Consider the following 20,967-nt stretch of genomic DNA (forward strand, 5'->3'; position numbering starts at 1 on the left):
GAATAAGGACTTCTCAAAAAAACGCCAAAAAACGCATTTCTGTGTAGATAGGACATCAAACGTCGTCAAAAACGTATAAAAAAACGCCAGGAATACACTAGTCTAACCATAGCCTAAGAGTCCGGAGGGCGCGGTAAGAGAGGGGCACATCTCAAGATGAATGTGTGTTTTTCCAGGCTGGAGGAGACTATCAGGAGGACTCAGCTGCCTGGCGTTCCAGCTATATCCCACAACCCTGGAAACCGGAGGTGTGTCTTGTGTGTTATGTTAGTGTCTTTGTGTCTGTGTGTATGCTAGTGCGTCTGTGTGTACGTTAGTGTGTCTCTTTCTGCGAGGCTCGGCGCCTCTCACCTCCAGTGAACTCTGAGTAACCTGCCTGGGCCTGCCCCAGTCCCCTCCCGGTCCCCTCCCACTCCCCAGCAGTGTGCGTGTGCACGGGGTTGATCCCCAGCAGTGTGTGTGTGTGTGTGCTTCTGCAGCATCCGCTTCTCTGTATCTGGGTCATCATATTTCCCGCTATATTAAGACAGGCTTCTAATGTTAGCTACTAGTTGCTAGCTCCTCTCATTTCATGTTTGGAGTGGTGGTGGTTGTGAGTTGTGTCTGGCTTTAGAAGCAGGGACAGGCAAATATCATGGGCCTCCCTGGGCAACAATCCTGCTCAGGAACCTACATCTACGTGCAGATCTGTAGGAAACCAAGTGCCAGCGTCTGTGATATGAATGTAGCTAAATTCAGAAGTAGTGTATTTAGAGAAGTTATTAAAAGGGACATTTGCACGATATTGATTTTTTGATACCGATAACTTTATGCTCCTCAAGCCGATAACCGATATTTATTGTATTATCCATTTTTTTTTAAATGTATATTCCTGTAGTTTTGACCTAACCAGATTTATCATGACATGAGCGTTACTACTATGAACAAAACAAAGCCAAGACAACAGTTTTGACTGATAAAGTGACCATATTTATTTTTCCAAATGAAAATTCACAATCCGTCAATAACTTATAATACATCCAACCTAACAAGTCACCTGCAACATCACCACCGCTACGATGGTGTGTTAAAAGCCTACGACGGCGCGAGCAGCTAAAGCTGCTGTGAATCCAAAGCCAGCTACAAAGGAACCCGCGGCGCTTGTACCTATTGACGAGGCGTTTGCTAAATTAAAGAAGTTTGACAGAAATGACCCAAGGGCTCAAGCCGCTAGCTTTTAAGCAGTGCTTGGTGGTGCAAATTAACCTGGCTACTACGGAGCAATAAGTGACTGCGTATTCAACCAAGGGTTGCATCACAGTCATGAAAGGGGCTAGATTTGCAGCAGCTTTAGCAGGTGCTGGTATAGACTAGTAATGTTGATTTTCAGTCATCTATGACATTTTTTGCCTAGATATACCGTATATCTAGGCAATAAATGTCATATATGTGATATATGTCATATATTATACGTCTATACCAGCACCTGCTAGACTAGAATAGGCTGTCATTAGCCTACTATGTGTAGCCTAAGCTACTGATTATAAATGCACAACACTGTGCAATATTACACTTACTGTAGACTTCTGTATATTTGTACTGTATTCCTTTTACTGTATATTTAATTCTATCTTAGCATTCTCACAACACAACACCCCCTCTAATGCCCCTCTAATGGAACATTCCAGTGTGGATGTGCGTTGCGTCACACTCTGTGGCCAATCTGCGCATGTGCATGGGGAATCGATGCTTAAAAACGGTCTTTTTCGCTGCCAATTTAGTTCTGATCGATTAGGAATGTCTTGCGCCGTGTTCAGGAGAGTCAGGCGCATACAAGTCTATTCGATCATGTCTCTAGCACCCCCACAGCCGTATCTGCAATCACTTAATGTCAAGGCTCTCGTCCACATTCATTAATTTGCCCCCCCCCGCAATCTCCTCCCCGATTTCAATGTAACGCGGAGGTGTAGTGGTCTATGTCACAGCCAAGAAAGGGAGCGCTGGATTTGTGTAAAACGCCCTCTTCCTAAACCACACGCTATCAGTCGTACCACAGTACTGGCAAAACGGGAGGAGCCTACAGTAAAAACAAACACCCTTCATCCCAATTCACCCACACCGCATTTTTTTTAACCAAAAAATATATTATATTATCGGAGCTATTAATAACTCTATCGGGATGACGTCATAATTGCTGATATCGGCCCGATAATTATCGTGCATCCCTAGTTGTGCCTAGTCTTTGTATGGGGTTGGCAGGGAAGATTATAGGCATTCATTGCCGTTTTGGTCACGGTTTTCAGATTAACAAGCATAAACAAGTTGTTCAGAATTATTGCTCGTTGTGATATCACAACAGCAATAAATTTGCTTACATTTTTATTATTATTATATTATTATCTAATGTACTCTTCTTTAGTGTGAGGTAGCCAGGCAGGAAAGGAAATAATTAATACAAGTGGGGTGTGTTGCTACACCCACCAATAAACGTGGGTGTTTTAATACAAAGGAAGAAAGAGGTGCTTGGAAAAAATATATTTAATTTAGAATTCCAGGAAGTCATATAATACTGTTGAAAATATACATAATTATATGTCACCCAATACAATCTTTAACATGAAAAGAATGTTGAACATGAAAATGTACCAGTATGCCCCATAATTCAATATTGTAAGATGAATGCAAAAGGAAAATCTGCTTGAAATTGAATAAATACAAGAGTTAGCCTAAAAAACAAACGGAGCTCCTCAGGTTAACAGCAATTCCTGAGCTAGAATTGCAGAACTTTGGGCACATCGCAAAGGGAAAAAGCGACATTACACAACCTTTCTCAGTGTCCGCATATATTTGTGAGGCATCCTTTTTTTACAACCCCCCCCCCCCCTCCTCTAGGCTAGAGCCATAGTCTAGCTAGCTAATGGTTAACTGCATCTGCTGACAACAGCTAATTGGTTAGCTTGGCCATTAACCGTACCTGATGACAGGCTACTAGTGGAGTACTGGTGCTAGCTCTACCAAGGCATCTGGTCCGCCTCTCTCTGGCAGCCTGTCTCTCCTGTGTACTCTAATCAACACACACAGCTCGGGTAACTGTCTCTTTGGCAGAAGTAACATAGGTGTAGGTTTACAGGGCATATGGGCTTCTGTTGAAACCAACACTCACTCTGTGTGTGTTTGTGTGTTTGGTATGGGTGTTCCCTCTAGAGTATTTTGGTAGGGAGTGGGGGTCCTTGTGGGTCCCTGGTTTGTTCCCACCAGTTCTCATACCTGTCAAGAGTTTTTATTTAATTCTATTTGTATTATTATTGTGTTTTTTTTGTTTTACTTTACATAGAGATATGAACAGATAGTACTGTGATTACTCTGTAAAGGTAAGCTATATAAAATAAAAAAATTAAATTAAAGAGAGTGAGAAAATGTATTATCCCATAAAGGGAAACTGTGTAGTCACTGTGTGTTGTTGTAGCCACCGGGTAAATCGCGATTTTTTTTATTAGTTTTGTCATGACAAACCAATTACATAATCCAACATATGTGTAAAGGCACAACATATTCCAGTTAACGGTATATTTTTTTAATGATTCGTTACGGCGCAATCAATACTTCCATGCGTTCGGGACCTCCATGTTTTGGGGGTATTCATCAGAAAAATCGGATCCGGGATTCGGCTCCCATCAGTCGGGCAAGAACTGCGGGTTTTCAGCCTCTCTCCTCTCTCCTGGAGCTTAAGGGGGAGCTTAGTATTCCTGCCTCTGAGGAGCTTGTCGCGGCTCATGCGCACGCTCGGCCAATCAGAGCCATTCAGAGCAACGCGGAAGGGCATGTTGGTTGCCTAAAGTGTTCACGCGTCCCCTCCACCCTACGATAGAGCCCCTTTAATCAGTTTGTCCAACCTTTTGGCCTCCTTTTGAGAAACGTTTTTAATTCTAATTGAATGGTCCCATGAACTTTTATTGTGTTACCACCACACGCTTCAGGCTTCATGTTCTCCTTCAGACAGAGCTCAAAACATCCTGTATAACACAATACATGTTCATGGGGGCGTTAATTAGTGTGCAAACTCTATCTTTCAAAATGTCTAGTGTTTTTCTGTCCAGCACCTAGTGTTTATTGTTTGGGTGTAGATTATTTCACCTCGCCAACACACATCAGCAGAGAAGAGCATGCTGGTCATTATGATAGAAGTGGACTGATAGAATATATTGCATCAAGTCTGTCCTGCTCCTGTTGTCAGACCTCAATCTGGGGTGACAGTAGCTCAGGAGGTAGAGCAGTTGTCTGGTATTCCGGAGGTTGCCGGTTTGATTTCCACTCCTCCTTGAGCAAGACACTTAACCCCCTAACTGCTCCTGATGAGCAGGTTGGCTTCTTGCATGGTTACCTCCACCGTCGGTGTGTAAGTGAATGTGTGAATGTGAGGAACAAATTGTAAAGCGCTTTGGATAAAAGCTGCTATATAAATGCACCATTTACCATTTACAGTCTGTCCTGCTCCTGTTGTCAGACCTCAGTGTTGACAGTCTGTCCTGCTCCTGTTGTCAGACCTCAGTGTTGACAGTCTGTCCTGCTCCTGTTGTCAGACCTCAGTGTTGACAGTCTGTCCTGCTCCTGTTGTCAGACCTCAGTGTTGACAGTCTGTCCTGCTCCTGTTGTCAGACCTCAGTGTTGACAGTCTGTCCTGCTCCTGTTGTCAGACCTCAGTGTTGACAGTCTGTCCTGCTCCTGTTGTCAGACCTCAGTGTTGACAGTCTGTCCTGCTCCTGTTGTCAGACCTCAGTGTTGACAGTCTGTCCTGCTCCTGTTGTCAGACCTCAGTGTTGACAGTCTGTCCTGCTCCTGTTGTCAGACCTCAGTGTTGACAGTCTGTCCTGCTCCTGTTGTCAGACCTCAGTGTTGACAGTCTGTCCTGCTCCTGTTGTCAGACCTCAGTGTTGACAGTCTGTCCTGCTCCTGTTGTCAGACCATTCAAGTTAGTTGGTTTGTTTTTGGGGTGTGATGATGATGATGACTTAAAAAGTCTTAAAGGAACACGCCAACATTTGAGGAATTCGCCTCATTTGCCATCTTCCCCAGAGTCGGACAAGAAGATTGATACCAATTTCCTCCCTGTGTGTCCAGTAGAGAGAGATCCGGCTGCACTCTAGCTTAGTGTAGCACAATGGCTGGAAGCGGGAAATAGACGTTCCTACAATTCCAAAACGGTCTTTGTTAGATACATTATTGTATCTTCTATCTTTACCATGTGTAGAAGAAAAAAATGTGACATTATAATTTTCAAAGCAAATACGTTGTTGGAGCTTTTTTCTTGATGACGATGATAATAATAAATTCACATCCAGTGGGCCTGGGATGTTTTTTCCCATTTATTTTGGGAGATTACATTTTTATTTGACTAGGCGGCGGAGGTTAGAACGTGGCTTTTGAGATGCTGCATGAAATCACTGCGCCCGGCTGTTGTTCGTCAAGAAAATTGTTCCAACCATGTATCTGCTTAGAAACCTAGAATGTTTTTACGTTGTTATATCTACGCGTGGTAAATACACGAGATCCAGGAGTTGGTGGAAAGTGTATCTCTTCACTTTTAGCTCGGCTAGCGGCTCCTCCCCTGCTTCCAAACGTTGTGCTAATCTAAGCTAGTGTGCTGCCGGATCTCTACTGAACGCACAGAGGAAATTGGTATCCATCTTCCAACTTTGGGGAAGACATCAAATGAATGAATTTCACTAAATGTTGGCAAGTTCCTTTACTACTAAAAGGCCTTAACAAGCGTTGCATAGTCTTAAATTCTGTTTGGAAAGGTATTGAATATTTATATATTGAATGCTATAGCGTCCAAAATATACGGCAAGTGCCAACTGCCTGTACAATTTATCGAATTTGAATGCCTTGGTTATCACATTAGCCTTTGGTTTTTGCTATTCGTGTTCTCAGACTTTGTCCTTAATGACCACTGTCCACTCTTACGTGATTTCCTGTTGTCTGGTACATCAGACCAGAACCATTACCAGAGTTTGGACAGCAAGGTTTTAAAAATAGTTCCAGAGTGTCAGTGGCTTATGGAGACGGGTCCTACTGCACACAAAGCCACACAGCCAATGGGGTTTGAGCATGACCTCCCTCCAGAGGCCCCTAGTTCTGTGAGCCAATGGGGTTTGAGCATGACCTCCCTCCAGAGGCCCCTAGTTCTGTGAGCCAATGGGGTTTGAGCATGACCTCCCTCCAGAGGCCCCTAGTTCTGTGAGCCAATGGGGTTTGAGCATGACCTCCCTCCAGAGGCCCCTAGTTCCGTGAGCCAATGGGGTTTGAGCATGACCTCCCTCCAGAGGCCCCTAGTTCCGTGAGCCAATGGGGTTTGAGCATGACCTCCCTCCAGAGGCCCCTAGTTCCGTGAGCCAATGGGTTTTGAGCATGACCTCCCTCCTGATGCCCCAGCTGTTATGACTCACTATGATCAGGTGGCCACAACATGGAGTCCGTACTCCAACCCGCCCCAACCCTGGTAATCAGACCGGCACCATGACATCCACCCTTATTTTGTGATAGATAGAATAGAATAGAATAGAAATACTTTAATCATCCCGAGGGAAATTTGGCACTACAAATCGCTCACAGTAAACATTTAGGTAGACAAAACGATTAGTCAAGAATAAGAATAAAAAACAAGCCAAAGAATAAAATAAGCCTAAGAATAAAATAATAATAATAAAATACGGTCTGGGATTTACATTTCCTATGTTATGTATATACATTCTAATATAAAATATACAGTAAAAATATAAAAGTGTAATATTGAACAATGTTGTTTTAAAAGTAAAAGTCCAGGAAGATGGTAACTGTCACCCTGTGCTCAGTGATGCAGTGAGGCACAGTGATGCATTGTAAAGTCTTGATGGCTGTCGGAATATAGGACTTCCTGTGCCGTTCAGTGCTACATCTTGGGAGTCTAGCACTGAACGTGCTCCTCCTGTCAGCCAAGTCTGTGTATAGTGGGTGGGAGGGGTTGTCCCTGATGGCATGGAGCTTACCCAGACTCCTCCTCTCCACCACCACCGCTAGAGAGTCCAGCTCCACCCCAACCACGTCACTGGCCTTCCTGACCAGCTTATCCAGCCTGTTTGCATCCCCCGCTCTCAGTCCGCTGCCCCAGCAGGTCACAGCGTACAAGAAGGCGCCCGCCACCACCGACTCATAGAACATCCTCCCTCCAGGCGGAGGTGCTCATCGTGCCACCATGTAAACTGTGGTTAGGCAGCGTTTGCTCACAAACTGCAACTTTAGGACAAAAAAACGGATATATCATGTCCCAGAAATAGTCATTACCTCTTAGTTTTGGGTCACCCAGAGATTCATAAGCGTGATATTAAATGTCCAGGTAGGGAAAGTATCCTGCAGCTTAATGGACCATAGAGAAGACTGAAGGTAACCAGTGTTCCCGTGGGGTCTTACAGTTTTACATTTAATAATACGAATTGTAGGCCTGTGAGGGAAATAACCCGATCAATGATTGTAAGTAGTCAAAGATAGACCTGGTTAACACAGGTTTATTTCAGCGTATATAGCTGGATGACCCAACGGTGACACCGGCCTAGTGTCCCCAGGTGAGCTCCCAGATTCCACTGAGATGCCAGTCTTTATAGTGGAAAGAGGGGAATTCTGGGTAGACTTGGCTCAGGTTCAGGATTGGAGGAGGCTAGGGTGAATTAGAGGGGGAAGGGGGGGGAGAATTAGGAGGAGGAGGGGCGAAGTAAGGAAGGGGGGGGGGGGGGGGTTAGGGGGAGGAGGAGGAAGATGTGGGGGGGGGGGGGGGGGTTGGTGGCTGATCAATGGGGGAGGGTATACAGAACTTGAGTATTGGAGAACAATAGGTTGTCTATGGTGGTTGTGGGGGGGGGGGGGGGGGGGGGATCACAGGTGGGAGGGGGGAGATACAATTATTCTACAGGCCTTACAAAGTCTTAAAAAGGTCTTTAAATATGATTTCTGATGGGTCTTTAAAATTTATTGGCTTAGGAAGTGACTTCTATATGTTGCGATAACATCTCTGTATCATGTTTAAATGTGTTTGGGGGGGAAATGTCCTGGCTGCAATGTAAGCAGTAAAAGTAATAGCCTATCAGCCCCCAACAGCCCGCACCCCCAACAATTCGTATGGTAATAAATCAACATGGCACCAATAATCACGAACCGTGTAGCCCCCGGTCAGATCACACAGCTAGCACCTGTGCCAAGCAACCATGCTGGAGCTAGCATCAGTCAGAGCCTGAGGTGAGAGGAGTTCTGCTGCCATGTCGCAGTCATACGTCTCAAAATCTTGTTTTTTCTCATACGTCTTTATGGGGAGATAATATTTCTAAAGTAATTCAGAGACGTATTTCTTTGCTCATAGTAATTATCCTTCCTACCGTGAAATATGTATTGAATTCTATTCAAAGTGGCCTTAAAAAGGTAGCCAACGGACAATGTTCTCTACTCACTAGTCTATTTTCTTTTATAAAACCCAAGAGGGACAAACTAATTGAAGTGGATATGACTGTTTGAAGGCTTTGCCAACGGCCAAGAGAACAAGACTGTAATTTATGCATAGCAATCATCGTTGGTACACTAAGGACAAATTTACACTCACCTGGTAACATTAATTTCAGAGGTTTGTTGTGACTCGCAGTATTGTTTGTGAAAGCTAATAAAAACGGATGTTTATTTCATAGATGAGTGTCCTGGTGGACTGTGTAATCCGGGGACAGCGTTTCTTTTTATTTATCTTTTTATCTTTGTGTGGTAGGTTATCAATGTTGGTAACGTATGTTAGCCAAGCTAATCAATGCTGCACTTGTTGTATGGTGTCGGTGTAAGTTACGATGTTGCGTACAGATGGCCCGCTGATAGTTGAATGAAAACGTATGTCTGAGATTTCAGAGGAAAGTTGATCGTCAACACTCAATAGTGCCCTCCCCAGATCTTTATAACATAGGGATTTCCCTCCAAGCAGAGTTTGATCTCCTTTCCATTGATGAATCAGTGAAGCTAATACTACAGACATTATTCTATGAGCAGGCTGGACGCCTACTGGCCCACCAGATACATCAAGGTACCGCATTAAGACTTATAGAGGAAATTCTATAAGCGGCACGGTGGTGTAGTGGTTAACACTGTCGCCTCACAGCTAGAAGGTCCTGGGTTCAATTCCTGCTTGGGGACCAGGTTGCCGCATTTCCAGGTACCTGGGGTATCTCCCGGGCCTTTTTGTGCAGAGTTTGCATGTTCTCCCTGTGCTTGCACGGGTTTCCCCTCCCAATAAGATAAACCCAATTGAAAAACATGCAGAACAGATCGCTAACGCTGTCGCGTCCTCCGGCGCGGCCCACGCCGCAGCCCGTATCTGCTCACGACTGCCCTTGGGGTGGGGAGGACGACGGTATGGGTCAAGTGCAGAGAGACATTTCATCTGTGCGTGTGTGTTCCTGTGTGTCGCCCATCTCGCATGTGTGTGTTAATCTACATGACAAATAAAGACTTCTCTTCTCAATTCGTAAGACCTCTGGTCAGTTAATCATTTTACACAAATCTCTATACCTTGGAATCCCTTATTATTAGTGAATTTCTAGGTGAATTACAAATACCAAAAGTAGAAGAGAATTGTAAGGCCAGCCTGGATGAACCTTTCTCCCTTGATGTCTTAACACAAGCAATTAAAAGCATTCAAAGCTCCAAAGCCCCAAGACATAATGGGTTTACTTCTGAATTCTTCAAGGCCTTTTCAGATTTATGTCCCCAGTGCTGCTAGATGCATTTAATGAGGCCTTAGAGGCCAAAGCCCTTCCTCCTACATTTGATCAGTTCTATTAAAGGAAGGTAAAGACCCTAACGAACCAGGTTCATATAGACCCGTCAGTCTTTTAGATGTGGATGCCAAGCTGTTAGCTAAGATGCTTGCCACACGATTGGAAAAGGTTGATTGATTGATTGATTGATTGATTGATTGATTGATTGATTGATTGAAAACTTTAATTAACAGATTGCAGAATGGGTACAGTACAGTACAACTCAATACACACAATTGTTAAGGGGATGCAGACCAGAGAAAGACTTTCGTCTTGTTTACATCAGGGTCCCCCATTTTCAATTCATAATGACATTTATGACATACACAACATACAGGTTCTCATCAAATGTATCGCCAGAGCAGAGGGGTTTGCCTTTTGTTTCCCAATCATCGTCTGTAATATATATATAATATATATAATATTTTGTTCTCCTCCAACCCTCAGCAGGCAGAGGTTCTTCTTACTAGAGCCCAACCGATACCTTTAGGGCCGATACCGATATTAGAGAGTAAAACATTTTGACATGAGTATATTGGCCTATATTCGATATTAGAGAGTAAAACATTTTGATATCAGTATATCGGCCCATATTCTTTATATATATATTTTTTTTATAAAGAATATATATATATATATATATATATATATATATATATATATATATATATATATATATATATACACAGTATATATAATATGTAGCTGCACAATTAACTTCTTCCACCCTCAGAAACAAAGAAAATTATAAATCTAAAAAAGTGTGACATTAACTGAATTATATTTGAGCTGGAACGCTCTGGAAGCTGGAACATTCTGTGTTCATTTTCCCCTTCATAGCTAAAGTGAACATTTTATTTAATAGGGGGGTGTCTGGGAATTAACTGGATGTGGTACGGTGCTTTGTGAACTTGCATCTAGGATTTTGAATAAAATAGGCTCAGGAATCAGGATTGTTGAAGCCAATTAGCCTAATCCATGTCAAAAGAGCAGCCTATAGCAAATGTACACACACACACACACACATACACACACACACACACACACACACACACACACACACACACACACACACACACACACACACACACACACACACACACACACACACACACACACACACACACACACACAAGAAGAGAGAGGGAGAATGACTTATGGCAGACATGATGATTTTAGAATATTTCAGCAAATGAAGTGTTTAGTTTACTATCAACTATCCAGTTAGTTCTTAAAGTGTAACGTTTGGCTACTATAATCTTTGAACGTACGTGAGATATAATCTTTACTCGCACATGTGCTCCTAATTATGAGGGAATTCCTAGAGGAGGAGTGGAGAATAGAGTGTTTGTATGCGGATGACCTGCTTTTGTATGTAACAAATCCTTGTAAGTCTATCCCCGACATAAGGTCTATTCTGAAAAGATATGGAGTCATCTCGGGTTATAAGTTGAATTTTCTTAAAGTGAACTGTTACCAATCAGAGAGACTGCCTCAGGCCTCTCACTGGCCATTCAGAGCAGCAATGGAGTCATTTAAACACCTGGGTGTGGTAGTATAGGAGCAGCTGGTCCCATCTCCCCATTCCTTTGGCATTCTATTCCAAACAACTCCCATATTCATTTGTAATTCCTTGTTTACATCTATTGATAAACTCATGTATGTTTCATTTGGAACAAAAAGAGACCTAGATTACCAAACTTCCGGGTATATATTATTGGGTGTGTAGCGTTCAAGCTCTTTCCTTCTGGGTCCATTTTGATAATGATACCGAAAATCCAAGTTGGGTAGGCCTACAGCTCATGTCAACATCTCTGAATACTTGCTTTCTCCAATGCTATAGCATGACATTATGTTAAGAATGATCCCATTGTGGGCGGCCGGGTAGTGCAGCGGACTAAGGCTGCGGTTACACACAGGGCCATTTTCGTTTCGTTTTCAGGGTCAGTTTCGCTTTTCAGAACGCAACGTAATGGCAGGCAAGTTAGACATTGTGTTTTTGCCTCCTGAGCACAGTGATGTGTATACATGTAGTACAATGCCAAAGCAGTAGGTGGCAGTAGGTGGCGAACATGAAGGCAATTTTCAACCAATCAGAAAAGGTTGAACGCTCACTACACTTCCTGCAAAAAATCAACAAGTCCACCATCTTTAAATGCCTCGCGTGAGCCATTTAGCCAACGTGGCATTTGTTTTTCAGCAAAGAAAGTGCAATAAAAGTGCAATAAACAAAACGGATACATTCACTGTGTGTTCTGCCTCATTTGTTGATGAAACAAAACTAACATCAACACAATTGACCACCAAGAGCAGAGTTTTAGTCTCAACGTTAGTAGGTAGCTAACGTTAGCTCAAGTTAGCCAGCCAGCACAGAACTCATGATATAAGGAGCTATCAGTAGCTAGATAACATTAGAGACGCCTCATGTATTAAAAAAGTGAATAGATGACTGGGCCATTTGTTTAATGCTTGTTATGTTGAAAGAGGAGCTCTGAGGTAACAGGGTCTGGTAGCTAGGTAGCTACGGTAGGTGGCTAACGTTAGCTCACGTTAGCCAGCCAGCACAAAACTGATGATATAAGGAGCTATCAGTAGCTAGATAACATTAGAGACAACGCCTCATGTATTAAACAAAGGTGAATAGATGACTGGGCCATTTTGTTTAATGCTTGTTATGTTGAAAGAGGAGCTCTGAGCTAACAGGGTCTGGTAGCTAGGTAGCTACGGTAGGTGGCTAACGTTAGCTCACGTTAGCCAGCTGCTCATGCAATCGTTAATGCTAGCAGAATGAATGGATGTAAACTTTATTTAACAGATTGCAGAATGGGTACAATACAATACGGCTCAATACAAACAATTGTTAAGGGAATGCAGACTGTTGTAGCTTGGACTGGGCTCCTTATAACTATAACTTGACAACACATGGTGCTGCAGCTATTTGGGACAGCTCTGCTGTAAACACTGGAAATAACCGTGCAGGTCTCTACTGTGCATGGGCGTTGAGCAACAACGGCTCCGTATCCGGCTCGCGCAGATTACATGGCAGCACTGTTTTGTCGAGTATCCAAAACGGAAACACAATTTCAGTTATCCTGCAAAAACAGCGTTTCTTTTTAACTTGGACAGCAAACGTAATCATTCAGCAACAAAAACGTTTCTGTATTCAATGGTGTAACCATGGCCTAAGGGTCTGTCTACCACCACAGAGACAGTGGGATCGAATCCAGCTGTGGTGCTTCCGGGTTGGCCGACCGTCCATAGTAACACAATTGGCAGTGTTGGAGGGTGGGAAACCCGGCGAGGGTGGGTCCTGGTCGTTGTAAACAGCGACTCCTACAGTTCGGTCGGGGCGCCTGCACAGCAAGGGAAGGATCTAAGAGAGGTAGTGTGACCTTCCACACGTTACACTCTCTGCGCTGCCAGGTGAAAAAAAGCGGTGGGCTGGCTACACATGTGTCGGAGGAAGTATGTGATAGTCTCCGCTAGGGCTGGGCGATATGACGATATTATATAAATATTGGGTACAGTTCATTAACTATATACTTTTTAAACGTATCGTGGATATTGTGATTTTGCCCAAGAGGATTGTGTAGCGTCAAACTGGTCCACACGTTCAAACTTTTGAACAACGCCGCCCCCACACACACACTACTGCATCAAAGTTACTACTTATGATTAACAAAGGCATTCGTTTTGTGGCATTAACGTTATATAGTTACACGCAGGGAACAAACTTAACTTTTTGACTTACCAGACATTTGGCTGGTAGATTTTAAAAACTACCAGCCAGGCAGATTTTTTACCAGCCAAAAATTATAAATAGCTTTTTAGTATATCGCCATGTGTTATTATTACTATATAATACTCTCATATGCTATTTTCAATTAATATCATAAACAACATAAGGAATATTAGCATAATTGTTTGTGGACTGAAGGAATGAGTCAGCGTTAATAGTTTTAAATGCAAATAATTTATTGAAACATAGAAGTGGGGTCGGGACACACACACACACACTGTTTCAACTCACCACCCCCGCATCATATTGTAGTCTAGTCCGTCTTCAAACTTCCACTCCTCTCGAAACTTTTTTATATTTGAATATCAACATTATCTGTCCATCCTCAGTAATCCTCAGTTTACTATAATATACTCCTGTCCTGAGTCCTGACTAGTGACTTCATCGTCTTTCCAAACGCACGCACACACTGTCTGCTGTTCTCTATGGCTCTGCGCCTCTGCCTCTGATCAGGATTAGCTTGTTGGCTTACGCTAACGTTGTAGTGATTGTAATGGTACATAAACGTTAATTTCGGGCGATGTGGGCATAAAGGAATGGCGACGGTGCAAAGCATGTAGATGCATTTGACCCGTTGTGAGAAGAAAAAAAAACACCACAGACTTATTTCGGGTCGTGTAGGCGCACTGCTGTGTAGCGCTGCTCTGCTTTCAGAAGCACGGACTGGGCGGATATGACTCGCGGAGTTGCTACAGGGTTTTTCAAAATAAGAGTATCATATGAACCGAACGTTGCTAGCTGCCGGAGCCATAGATATTATGACTGGAGCTGCGCTTGGGGCGGAAATGAGACCCGCACAGGATTTTCAAAATAAGAGTATCGATATAAACTACACGCCAGGTGGCGGGCAGACCTCTCATTTTTACTCGCCAAACCTTAAATCTACACGCATTTGGCGCTTGGCGGCTGCTTATTTTGTTCCCTGGTTACACGTTCAATAACCTCAGCGTATTTACCCGAACATAGCAACGTCCGAGGACGACCTAGATAGATAGCAAGCATTACTCGTTCATATCTCAGCCCGTGCTGAGTTGTGCCCATTCTGCGGTCTGTTAATAAAGTTTTCAATCAGACAGATGTATGGAAAGGCTTTTATTATAACATTCGTTGCAGTAAAATCATTATGCCTCGTTTAGTCATCCTGCGGAGCGCTGGTAATCTACTCGTCGGCCGCGGGGAGCTAACGTTAGTAGCTTTGTTGTTAGCCTCGTCAAAATCAATGGTGGACATTCCGGAAGTATAAAACAAATACGCGCTTGCCGATTGGTGCTAAGAACAGCAGGGCGGGTGCAAGCGGTGTGACGTAATTGGCAGAATCGACTGTCAATCAAAATTATTCTGTTTGTCTGAATCAATGAATGAATGAGAACTTTATTAACAGATTGCAGAATGGGTACAATACAGTACAGCTCAATACAACAACAGTGGACTGGAGGATGAAGACCAGAAAAAGACTTTCGGCTATTTTACATAAGGGTCCTCCATTTTCAATTCATCAAAACATTTAGAGACATACAAATATACAGTAGTTTCATAAAAATGCTATTGATTGATTGATTGATTGATTGATTGAAAACTTTATTAACATATTGCAGAATGGGTACAGTACAGCTCAATACATACAATTGTTAAGGGGATGCAGACCAGAGAAAGACTTTCGTCTTGTTTACATCAGGGTCCCCCATTTTCAATTCATCATATTTCATATCTAAATCATATAATATCTCATTGCTAAATATATGCAATATATAATCTAATAATCCAATAATCTAAATCTAATATCTAATATAAAAATGCTAAATGCATCGGTATTTTGTCTTTAATGTTAGCTTGCAAACTCATACTGTCTTGGTAAGCCTCATAATGAATTGTTTGGGGGGAAAAAGAAAAACATTGTGATGTGTATCGTGTATCGCCGAAAAGTCAGAAAATATCGTGATATCATATTTAGGCCATATCGCCCAGCCCTGTCTCTCCGCCCTCCCGGACCGACAGTAGGGGGTAGAGTGCGCAACGACCAGGAAGGGGATTGGGAATTGGGAATTGGCATAACGACTAACATTGGGAGGGGAGAAAAACGGAAAAAGAAGGAGGAAAAAGATAATTAAAAAAGAAAAGAAAAAAATGATCCCATTGTTTCAAGTTTCAAGTTTCAAGTTTCTTTAATAGTTGTCATACAGAAGTACAGAATACTTTTGTACAAAATGCTTCTTACTGTTGCGCTCCAGAGACTGTGCATGACAAGATAAGTATGAAATAAAAACATAGTAAAAATTAGAAGTAAAAAAAGAGGTCACAGTGTTCAGTTTAGACATATGTACAATGTTCGTAGACGTAGTTACCATACAATATACAATACTGTGCAGTGTACTAATATACAATACTATATAGTGCAAGGCATAAATGGACGAGGTGCAGTTTAGGTACAATTCACAGTAGGTGTACGAGTTGTAGTGCAAATCCTTTATCAATAAATATAAAGTGTAAGTGTGTTTGTGTGATCTAAAGTGTGGAGAGTGGGTGCTGCAGTGTGTTGTTTGTTTGAGTGAGTGTGTGCGTGTGGGTGTGTGTGCTGTGTGCATTTGATGGTTGTTGCATAGTGATTATTGTTCGTTTAGCGATTATTGTTCGTTTAGCAGCCTGATGGCCTGGGGATAGAAGCTCCTTCTGAGTCTTTCTGTGCTCGCCATAAGACTCCGGTATCGCTTGCCTGACGGCAGCAGTTCAAAGAGGCAGTTGTTCGGGTGGCTCGAGTCCTTAATAATTCTCTTAGCCTTCCCCTTGCACCGCTTGTTGTAAATGTTCTGGAGGGTGGGAAGCCCCCCTCTAATTGTGCGTTCGGCTGAACGTGTCACTCTTTGTAGTCTGCTACGGTCTTGTGCAGTGCTATTCCCAAACCAGGAGGTGATGTTGCCGGTCAGGATGCTCTCTATTGTACATGAGTAGAAGTTCCTAAGGATCTTCTGACTGACTTGGAACTTCCTTAGGCGCCTGAGGAAGTAGAGGCGTTGTCGTGCCTTCTTCACAACACTGTCAATGTGTGTGGTCCATGTCAAGTCCTCGGATATGTGGGCTCCGAGGTACTTGAAACTGTTCACTCTCTCAACTGGTGCCCCGTCGATGCTGAGGGGGCTGTAGTCCTTGTCCATTGTAACAGTCTTTGAAAATATGGTCTAATATCTCTGGCTCTAATGGCTCTCTTCTCCCCCTCCACTATAGATATATGGAAAAGAAGTGATATAATTAATATGAAGGACCTTTTATATAGATAAAAGATTTCCCACATTTGAACAGCTGTGAAATACATTTAATTTACCAAAATCTCACTTCTTCAAATTCACAATTTGCCGGACGAGTCTCTCACAGAGTCTTTGTTTTCCTTTGAGCCCTCAAGAAGTACCACAGTGTCTTTTCCCCATGATCTCTTGTCAAATAATAATAATAACTTTATTTGTAAAGTTAAAAAAAGTGCAATAAAATGGTTAGTAAAATAGAATAGACAGTAAAATGATAGTTAAATAAAATAAGATAGCCCTCATTTACAATACAATAATCAGAGCGGTGCATCGCTCTTAACACTTTGCCCGCCGGGCAGTTTGCCCATCTCATGCCCCTCTCTGCCAGCACTATAACCCTATGGAGTGGCTCACCTTCTTTGCAGGGCTATAACTTTTTAAATTGTATTGCTATATTGACATTACTATGGCCCATTCAACATCGATTATCTATCGTTCAGGATGTGGGAACGTTATATTTTTTCATTCATACAAAAAGACCTTCTAGAATATAAGTGTTTTTAACGTTTTCTGCAGTAATTCCTAGAACGTGATTTATAGGCCTAAACGCATATATAGATTATCGATTGGCGTGTCTTCCCTAGACACGCTATATTAAAAAATTCAAATGTACATGATCGGTATAGTTATGCTTCATCATGCGTGAAGGAAAGGGGGGGGGGGGTTGTTTATAATTCCTTGATCGTCACTAACTGCTTTATGTAGTATGGGTTGATTTATTGATCAGATGGTTTGTAAATAAAGACATGTACAATCGGGCCGAAAATAACGTTAGTTGCCTCTTACCGTTCGCCGATGAGACTGGAGGAAAAAGATCCCACTTATTTGACGTCGAACTCCTAGATCCATTTCCGGTTTGTATGGCACAATAAACGCCCAAATCATATCGATTATTGAGTTATGGCAGCGATCCATATGCACGGCAGTGTATGTCTGGAGTGCCGCAACGATATGTGACTGCCGGACGGATTTCCCAGATGCACCGATTGCCACTTCCGGTTTGACTTGAATGTAACTCGCCCGATCATCCACCAGGCGGCGGTATTGAGGCGTTGCAATATTGTGCAGGGTCCCACTCGATCACCAGAGGCTGGGTGGCTGAATTATGAATGCCATGGCGAGAAAATGAAATATGATCTCAATAACGCTGTACAGTGAGGTCTGGGTGGCATGGCGGGCAATAACGCTGAACAGCGTTTCCGGCGGTGGATGTGTTAACACTTTGAGTTGCTTTACAAAGTTCAGTTCTAAATTACTTTATAGAACAACAGATGTACAACAAATGTACATACCCCATCACTGGAGATCATACAGTCGGCATGAGAGGAGGACTTAGGGGTGACTTTGGACGGCAGAGCAGCATGGTCCTTATTCAGTTTAAAGACAATAGCAATCAATAGGATTTGCTAAGTTGTTGGTTCCCGGCTGTATAGGTACCACAGCTGGTCCCATAGGTTCCAATATTCCATTTCAAGAATGATATAGTATAAGGAGGTAGCTTACCAATAAGGGCCTTAATAATGAACAAATACCAGTGTTTGTTCATTTGTAAGGCCCTTATTTGTAAGCTGCATCCTTATACTACATCATTATTGAAATTGGAACCTATGGAACCCATCCTATGTTGAAACTTGTTGTGTGCCGGGTTGGTCAGGACTCCCTGGAAGAAGAGATCTTGTATCTCAATGGGACATTCCTGGATAAATAAAGGATAAATAAATAAAAATGTAAAAATCCTAGTGACTGACTGGTCCTTAAGGTCCCCTGAGTTTGCTCTGAACAGGGTAAATCTGCATTTAGCTATAATGCGCCCTAGCTCATGGAATGAACTCCAACAGTCCTAAAGCTTGCTGTTGCAGAGTTTAAAACCTTGTTCTCCAACCTTTGTCAATCTAGTTGTATATGTTTTAATTGATTTGTAATCCTTGCCCTTTGCCTCTTGTCGTATCTTTGTTATGATTTTATATGCTGTGTCATTTTATATGCTTTTTTCGTGTATGTACACTCAACGTGACTGTAAATGAGGGAAACCTCAGTTGCCTTTAGAGTTTAAATAAATGTTAAAGGGGACATGCATTATAAATGGCTACGGGTTAGTATCAATGGGTCTGTCTCTCTAATTACCATATTGACTCATCAGTCTAGTCTCGAGTTCACGAGATCCTCCCTCACTCAACTAAGGCCTTGTCCAGACTAAAACGATTTTGATCTTTTTCGTTTTCATTTAAAAAAAGGTTTCCGTAAAAACGATAAAAAAAAGATAATAAGTGTGTGCCACAAATTTACAAAATAAATGTCTTTCCTGTTTTAGACGTCGCTCTTTTATTTTGAAAACCCCCAACCGGAAGTGTTATAGTGTCTGTTGCTAGCATCTTAACTTGTGTCGGCCGGTTCTGTGCTTTTTCGACCTAACGTAACATTTCCAAAGGAGAGGAGAGAAAGACCGCGGCTCACATGCAGCTCAAACTACCTGTTGGAATACATTTATTGATTGATGTTTAACTTGTCCCTTAACTGTGTAACTTTAACTGTGTGTCCAGTCATTTCGACTAGCAAACTTTGTCATAACGTTACCTCAGGATACCACTGTCTATTGTATTTAGTTGGTTAGCTATTTAGCTAATGTGGATAGCATTTTTGAATAGCATCAATGCTAGCTGGCTGGCTACAGCTTTATTTACTAAATTATGGAGGCTTTTTAATCGTCAAGGTAAGAGAGGATTTGTCATGATCAAATGAAGTCGTATGCTATGGAACAATATGTGCTTGGGTTTTCAGAAAAAGGCCAGCTATGTGACGCTAATCTCTAGTTAGTATCGTGTATTGCATCACAGTAGCCTCCCGATCAAGTTCAATAGCATGCGTGTGCGCCTCGGTCGGGAGTGTGTGTACTGTAAGTACAGCAGAGCCCCGCTCCGCTTCAGACAGATAGAGAGAGCACAGCATATGTAAAGCTGTAAAAGCCTGATCAAGCTCAATAGCTTCTGTAACACGAATGCAACTACTCTGTACATGCCATTGTTGTTGTGATGTTTTCACACGCGGGGTAAGGGAGAGGTGGGCTATCGTATCATCAGTCCAGGAGAAGACGTGTTTAGCTTGTAAAGATGGTGACGCAATGGGGGGCGTCTTCAGGCGTCTTCAGAATAGCGCACTCTGAAAGCTGGTATCAGAAAGTAGTGTCTTCAGGCTGCCAGAATGCAGTTCCGTGTGGCTGAAAGGTGCAAACGATCAAATACTTTGCCTGATACGACCGAACTCGTTTTAGTCTGGACATGGCCTAAGCTGTTCTAATTTGACGGTTTTGCTGACGTTAATATAGCACTGATTTGCAGTAACGCCCCCTCTATGGTTGTAGTGCAGTGTAACCCGACACTTCCTCAAACAGGTTTTCACAGGCAGAGAACGAGCGAGAGGGAGGGAGAGAGAGAGAGAGAGCGGGACGGCGGGAGGGACTGCAGAAGTGTGTGTAAATGTGTGCGCCATCTCTCTCCCTCGTCGGGGACACACACAAACTTGACTGCGTGGGCGGCTACGTGGTGCAGTGGGCAAGGCGCTCACCACGAATACTGGAGACGCTGGGTTCGCCTGTTCGAGCCCAGCGCTCCACATTGCTTTCAGTTTAGCTGGTCGTCCGTACTAATACACATTGGCAGTATTAGGGGGTGGGAAACTGATGGGTGGGGATCGGGCGTTGTGGACAGCGACTCCTACAGGTCGATTGGTGCGCCTGCGCAGTAGAATCAGGAAGCGATGGGGGTGGCGCCCCTCCAAAGCACAGACCCCTGACGCTGAAAGATCGTGCCGCGCAGGTGAAAAGATGCGACTGCTGTTACCTCGAGTATCGGAGGGGACTCGTGCTATGTATGACTTAGTCCACATTGCAGCCGGCTTGTGGGAGGCAAGAAACAGCGTTCGAGACAGGGGAGGGTTGAATTGGATGATACGAAAATTGGAATGGGAGAAAAATAGAAAATGGGAGAAAAAGTGGATCAACAACAAACTTGACTGCGTGTGTGTCGGGACGCATCTCTCCTCTCTCTCCCTCTCTCTCTCCCCCTCTCTCTCTCTGTCT

The 20,967-nt window shown here is 43.1% G+C and overlaps 1 protein-coding gene across 1 annotated transcript in view; it reads left to right on the forward strand.

The window, feature by feature from the left end:
* Positions 1 to 20,967, forward strand: part of b4galnt3b (beta-1,4-N-acetyl-galactosaminyl transferase 3b) — a 123,519-nt gene that overhangs the window by 29,697 nt on the left and 72,855 nt on the right. The window contains exon 3 of the mRNA XM_084335233.1: positions 177 to 248. Coding sequence (XP_084191359.1) covers positions 177 to 248 — 72 coding nt within the window. The remainder of the gene's footprint in view (positions 1 to 176; positions 249 to 20,967) is intronic.

Source organism: Notolepis coatsorum (assembly GCF_963971535.1).
Source record: "Notolepis coatsorum genome assembly, chromosome: 18".
Lineage (NCBI taxonomy): Eukaryota > Metazoa > Chordata > Actinopteri > Aulopiformes > Paralepididae > Notolepis > Notolepis coatsorum.